The sequence below is a fragment of the Penaeus monodon genome, chromosome 43 (assembly GCF_015228065.2).
Source record: "Penaeus monodon isolate SGIC_2016 chromosome 43, NSTDA_Pmon_1, whole genome shotgun sequence".
In the NCBI taxonomy this organism is placed as follows: Eukaryota; Metazoa; Arthropoda; class Malacostraca; order Decapoda; family Penaeidae; genus Penaeus; species Penaeus monodon.
Window position 1 is genome coordinate 16,481,643 of NC_051428.1, and position 7,500 is coordinate 16,489,142.

The 7,500-nt window shown below is 28.6% G+C and overlaps 1 protein-coding gene across 1 annotated transcript in view; it reads right to left on the reverse strand.

The window, feature by feature from the left end:
* The window catches only part of LOC119568291, a 69,357-nt gene that overhangs the window by 1,793 nt on the left and 60,064 nt on the right, over positions 1 to 7,500 (reverse strand). The window contains exon 2 of the mRNA XM_037916748.1: positions 78 to 830. Within this exon, the coding sequence (XP_037772676.1) occupies positions 78 to 830 (753 nt within the window). The remainder of the gene's footprint in view (positions 1 to 77; positions 831 to 7,500) is intronic.

The following is a 7,500-nucleotide window of genomic DNA, read 5'->3' on the forward strand; positions in this document are numbered from 1 at the left end:
ACCCCTTCCTTTATTAACGTATTTAATATGGATAAGAGTACATCAGGGGTAATAAAATTTGGCGAAAGTCTACCTACGTTTGCTTCCCGTAACCCTCCCAAAATTAAATTTTGGTTTTCCTCTACTCCTCGGAGAATAGCCTGGTAGTTCTCCAGGACAGAACTACACAAAAATATCTTCTCTAATAGTTGCAACCGCCGACCCAAGTCAGTGACCACTACATCTATGACACCAATAGCTTCATCCATTCTCTCCAGTGCCCTCGCTATTTCATTCTCCCGAATAATGACAGTGTCTAACAGGCTAGTGGTGACCCCAGCCATTTCAATAGCTCTTTGTGCTAACTTATCAGATTCCATGATTTGGGTGTGCAACATATCTATACGATGATTAGTTACCCCTCCCATTATCAATCCTGCAACATTGCTAACCAAATTTAGTCCCTCCCAGAGAGAACGCTTCTGTCGTCCTTGATGAACTGACCTAAAAAAATCTCGAATTGTTGTCATATGATTGTCTATATTCTTTCTCATATTGTCAATTATTGTGACAATTGTGTCGGCAATCACAATTCTTTCATTTTTTTCTGGCTTACGATTTGTCTCTCCATAGTTCATCTCAGATAATCCAAGTTTTTTAAAACTATCCTCAGTCTCTTTTAACTTTTGTCCAATCTTCAAAAAGGGATCTAAAAACTCTCCCTGTTTTATCTTGACAGGAACGATCTGTACTGTCGATGTATAAGTTACCTTAGAATAGGGAACAAAAACCAGTCCAGAACGAGCAAGGGAGTCTTCGGACTCCATCCTGGCTGTGGTCATCCCCACAATCTGAAATTGTATGTATATTTTAATATATAACCCCTGGTTATTATCTTATCTGTTCTCCTTTGTATTCTTCTACTTCCGACTCCGTAAATAATATGCACCATATTTTCCTTTTTTTCTCAAATCCACATATTTCTCTGGAACTTCCAAAGTTTCCAAGCTATTGTCATCCTCAAATTCTTCAATTTCTTCTTCTGTTGGGTATGCTTTATATATATTATGGGCCTGGCCCCTTACTAATGACTTTTCTAATTTCAACCTATCTACGTGTTCTTTGCGTTCTTTCCCATCAGCAATCCTCTTAATTTTTAATACAACATCATTGATTTTTTCTATTACCCTATATGGTCCAGAATATAAAGGCTGCACCTTTTTGCTCAACCCCACCTTAGGAGTAGCTTTGAGATATACCCGGTCTCCTTCTATGATTTGGGAAGGCTTGGCATAAGGCCGATCCCTTGGCCTTCTCTGGATATCTTCTTCAATATGTTCTTTGCATCTCTTAAAAATCCTTGAGCCCATGACTCTCGTCTTTTGCAAATAATCTTCCACATTATACCAAGGAGCTGTGTCCTTTGAAAATAAAATATATGGAAAATGAGGGTCCCGATGCTTTAGCGTGAAAAAAGGTGTGTCTTTTATCACCCTATGGTAAGCAGTATTGTAAGCTAACTCTGCCATAGGTAACATTCGAGCCCACACTGACGGGTGGTCCCAGACCATCGTACGCAAAATTTTATTTAATGTACCATTAACTCTTTCCACTTGACCATTTGAGCTTGGATGATATGGAGTAATAGTACGTTTATCAATCCCAAATTCTTTTGTTAGCGTTTTGAATAGTTCGTTAACGAACTCCCCTCCCCCATCAGAAATGATTTGACGTGGAGTCCCCTCTTTGTAAATGAATCCATTCATAAATGCCTTCGCGACTTCTAATGAATCCTTAGACTTTAATGGAATTGCAAAAAGGTATTTTGTCAAAGCATCTACTACCGTAAGAATGTAACGAAAGCCTTCAGATTCCGGATACGGACCCACTATATCCATATGGACACGCTCAAAAGGCCTTGACACTTCAGGGTATCTTAAGAGAGGAACAGGGATATGTTTGCCTGGCTTACAGCGCAAACATATGTCGCAGGACGAACAATATTCCTTTACTATTTTCTTCATGTTTGGAAAAAATGCAAATAATTCCAATCTCTTTAAGGTTACCAAAACACCCCCATGCCCTGCAACAGGAATCGAATGAGCTAACCTTAAAGCTGTACTCTGATACACTTTTGGTACCACCACTCGAAAGACCTTTCTAAAAGGCTTATCTAAAACATTATATAATATGCCATCTGGTCCTACCTGATAATTCTCGATATTTCCAGGAATCCCTTTAAACTCATCTTTAGTGAGCTCACTCTCACCTCGTAAATAACTTTTAACACGACCCCATAGTGGGTCTTTATCTTGTGCAATTCGTAAACTATCTAGTCCCCATATGTCAATGGTCTCACATGAACTACTATCACTGCTATCTACCATTTCTGACCTCGGACTATCAAGCCGATTTATCCCTTTATAGGATGCAGTAGCTCGGCGAGTAACAACACCGACAACTAAATCGTCTATCGGTTGATCAGCTGCTCTGATTCGCGACAACGCATCTGCTAAATGATTGTCCTTGCCCGGCAAGTACTCTACGCAAATATCAAACTCTGCTACCGACATACGCCACCTGGCTAGTCTTTCATTTCCAACTCTACTAGAAAAAAGATAACGCAGAGGCCTATGGTCTGTATGAACTATTACAGGAAAACCTTGAATCAGTGTTCTGTTTATCTTTAGCCTACATACTATCGCCAATGCCTCTCTTTCTACAGTAGAATAATTTAACTCGGCACCCCTTAACTGTCGACTGAAATAAGACAATGGTCTAAGGGTTCCATTATTATCCTCCTGTTGGAGAGCTCCCCCAATGGTTGTTTTACTTGCATCTGTAACTAATACAAATGGACGGGAAAAATCTGGGAACTTTAACACTATATCCTCAGACAAGACTGTACGCAGCTTGTGAAATGCATCCAATGCTTCCTGTGTCCACGCCAGTTTCGTTTTCCCATCTTTAGTCTTGCAGCCTCTGGTTAAGTCAATTAGCGGTCGCGATATATCTGCAAAATTACTTATAAATTTGCGATAGTAGTTAGTCGCACCGAGAAACGCTTGGAGCTCTTTCAAAATTATAGGTTTTGGGTATCCCTCCATTGCTTCAATCTTTTTCTTCTGTGGCCTAATACCTTCTTCACTAATCACATGTCCAAGATACTCAACTTTTGACTTAAAAAATGAACATTTAGCAAGTTTGATAGAGAGATTACTCTGTTGAAGACGACCTAAAACTCGTCTAACATTATTACAGTGAGTCTCCCATGTGTCTCCCAAAACTACAATGTCGTCCAAATAAACAAAACCCACATCCCCAATCAGACCAGACAGGACCTGATTAATGATCCTCTGGAAAGCAGAAGGTGCATCTTTCAGCCCAAAAGGCAACCTCATAAATTCGTAGTGGCCATCCATAGTGGAAAAAAGCCGTTTTCTCTCGACTAGCGGGGTCAAGGTATCTGATGATATCCTTGCCTGAGGTCTAAACACGAGAAGAAACGACTCCTACCTAGCCTTTGCAGGATAGAATCTATGTTTGGCAAGGGGTATCGGTCATCCTCAATACATTCATTAAGAGCTCTGAAGTCAAGACATCACCGCAACCCCCATCTCTCTTTCGTACTGGCACCAGTGGTGCATTGTAAGGAGAACGTGAGGGTTGTATAATCCCTTCCCTCAACATAGAGTCAATCTGAGTCCTAATCTCGTCTCTGTATTTCAATGGGATGGGATAGGGTTTCTTGTAAACTGGAGGACCCGGAACCTTTATTTCGTGGAAGTATTCATTTGAAATAGGTAAAGGATCCTCATCTAAACTAAAAACCATAGACAATAACAGGGTTATTGATGAGAATATTACTTTAGTTAATAGCGGGGCTATAGATGAGGATGCCATAGACAATAACAGGGTTATTGTTGAGAATATTACTTTAGTAAATAGCGGGGCTATAGATGAGGATGCCATAGACAATAACAGGGTTATTGATGAGAGGATTACATTGAATAATAGCTGGGCTATTGATGAGAAGGTGACAAGTGATAGTAGCGGGGCTACTGATGTTTTTTCCAGTAGAGGATCTGATAGTAGATGCAGATTTGTGTGGATCTTTTTGTGTTTTAGTCAGGGATATTAGTATGAACAATGTAAATGGATCAAATATGTTATTTATTCCTCGAAAGGATTTAAAAATAAGCTTAATGGAAGGCATAGTCACTCCTATTCCGTCCTCTGATAGTGTCACGATGTGTTTTCGGATACCATTTAAAAACGAAGGGAATAGACTTGTCGAAATTGGGCAGAATACGACTGTGGGAGAACTTGTGAAATTAGTAGACATGTCTCTTGATGAAGCCAGAGGGCAGCAGGTAGCATGTGTTAAGAACAATGGAAATAAAACTTGTAGGTTATTAGAGGAAGTAGACGAAATATTTGAGCGAGATTCAGAAGAGCACGGGGTGCTGGTAGACACGGTTTTGGATTTCCCAAAGTGTCACAGAAGTATAGAGAACTCGTTTTTTTCGGTATCGGTGTTAGCTACATAGCTCACAACAGGAGATGTAAGGCTCCTCCTGCCTTCCGATAGCCTACAGGTCACCTGTGGGCAAGGTGTAGTACCTGTTTGCCTCCCGTGCAGGGTTACTGCGTGTGCTAGAAGACTGTGTAGCATCCAGTCCCTGGGGACAGGCTGTTACTGAGGGGGGAGGGATATGGAAGATTTGGAATCTTCCACAAGTGCTAAAAAAGAAAGGAAAATCACGGGTGCTGGGCACAAGTGGAAAAAAACCGTGATGACAAGACATCGTACGAGGAACGATCACGTGATGATGATGCGTGCGAGGAGCGACCGGCAGGCTGACCCCGGGTCGCTCCCAGTGGTCTGAGAGACGCTGTTCAACAGAGAGACGGAGAAACCGGGGCCCGGTTTTGTGGTTTTTCTGGGAAGCAGGGTTTTTCAGTTATTTTTTTCGATTTTTTTAAAGAAATTTTTTTAATATAGATTGAATGTATTTCAAAAATTTTTTAAAAAAATTAAGATTTTAAATTTTTAAATTTTTGTAAATTAAAAATTTTTAAAAAAAAAATTAAAATTAGGCTTTTCTTTTTTTTTATTTAAATTGTATTTTTAAATTTTTAAAAATTTTTCCTTTAAAACGTTTTTCCCCGTTTTTTTAAAAAGCTTCCTTAAATTTAATAGAATTTATTTTTTTTTTATAAATTTGATTATTATATGGGATTAATATTATATTTTTAAAAAGTTATTATATATATAATATTTTTTTATTAAAAATTTTTTATATAATATAAAAAAATTTTTTTTTTATTTTATTTATTAAATTTTTTTGAATAAAAATTTTATATATATATATAATATATATAATATATTTAAAAATTTTTATATATATTAATAATATTAATAAAATAAAATATAAATATATTATTTTTTTGGGTTTTTTATTTAATTTTATACAATTAATAATTCCAAAATTTTATGTATTTAAAATTTTAAAATATAAAAATATATATTTTTATATATTATATTTTATATATATTATATAATTTTAAAAATTTATTTAATTTTTTTAAAAATAAAATATAAAATTTTATATAACAATATATTATATATATAAAATATATTTATTTAATTTTTAATATTATATTTTATATATAATAAAAATTTTTTTTTTTTCTATATATTAAAAATATTTTTTCTTTTATATATTTTATATAATTTTAAAAATATTATATATATATTATATATATATTTTAAATTTTTTATAAATTTTATATATATATATTTAATATAATTTTATTTTTATTATTATATTTTAAAAAATTAACTATTTTTTAAAAAAGTTTTTTTTTTTTTTTAATTTTTTTTTCAAAAAAATTTTTTTTTTTTTATTAATTTATTTTTATATTATAAAAATTTTTTAATATATATTTTAAAAAAATTTTATTTTTTTTTTTATATAATTAATTTTTTTTTTTATTAATAAAAATATAAATATAATAAAAAATAATAAAATTAATAAATTTTATAAATTTTTATTAATATATATAATATATATATCTTTTTAAAAATTAATTTAAAATAAAAATTTAAAAAAATTTTTTTATATTATTAAAATATAATATATATAATTTTTAATATATTTATATAAAATTTTAATACTATTTATATATTTTTTTTATATTAAAAATAAATAAAATAATTAAAAATAAAATTTTTTTTAAAATTTTATAATATTTTTTAATTTTTTAATTAAAATATTAAAATTTTTTATTATATATATAATATAAATTAAAATTTTTATAATTTTTTAAAATATTTTTTTATATATATATAAATTTTTAAAATATATATTTAAAAATTTTATTATTTTAATTTAAATTTATATGTATTATTTTTATTATTATTATTAAAAATTAATTAAAAAAAAAATATTTTAAATAATATATATTATTTATATTTTATTATTATATTTAGTAATTTTTTTTTAATTATATTATTATTATTTATTATTTTTATATTTATAAATAAATATATATATATATTAATATATATATTTTAAAAAAATATATAATATATTTTTAAAATTTTTTACATATTATTTTATATAAAAAAATTTTTTTTTTTTTTTTAAAATTATATAATATATATATATATATATTATTTATATTTTTTTTATAAATATAAAAAAAATTATATATTATAATAAAAGTTTTTTTTTTTTTTTCTTTTTTTATATTATAAAATATTTTATATATTATTATATTTTAAATTTATTTATATATATTAAAATAATTTTTTTTTTTAATTTTTTTTATTTTTTATATATATAAAAATTTTTTAAAAAAAAAAAAAAAAAAAAAACCCCCCCTTTTTTTTTTAAAAAAAAAAAAAATAAAAAATAAAAAAAAAAAATTTTTTAAAAAAAAATTTTTAAAAAATAAAAAAAAAAAAAAAAAAAAAAAAAAACAAAAAAAAAAAAAAAAAAATAAAAAAAAAACCCAAAAATTTTTTTTAAAAAAAAAAAAAAATAAAAATAAATTAAAAATATATATAATTTTTAAATTTTTTTAATAAACCCATTCCCCTTTTCTTTTTTTAAAATATATTTTTTAATTTAAAATTTTTTAAATATTTATTTAAATAAATTAATATTTTTAATTATTAAAAATTTTTTAAAATTTTTTTAAAATTTTTTTTTTATAAAATTTATTATTTATATTTTTTATATTTATATTTATATTTTTTTTTTAAAAATTTTTTTTATTTTTATTTAATATATAATTTTAAATTAATTTTAAAATTTTTTATTATTTTTAAAAAATATATAAATTTTTTTTATATTATTTATTTTTTAAAAAAACCCAAAACAAAAACAACAAAAACCCCCAAAAAAAAACCCCCCCACAACCCACAAACCCCCAAAAAAAAAAAAAAAAAAAAAAAAAAAAAAAAAAAAAAAAAAAAACAACCCCCCAAACAACACAAACAAAAACAAAAAA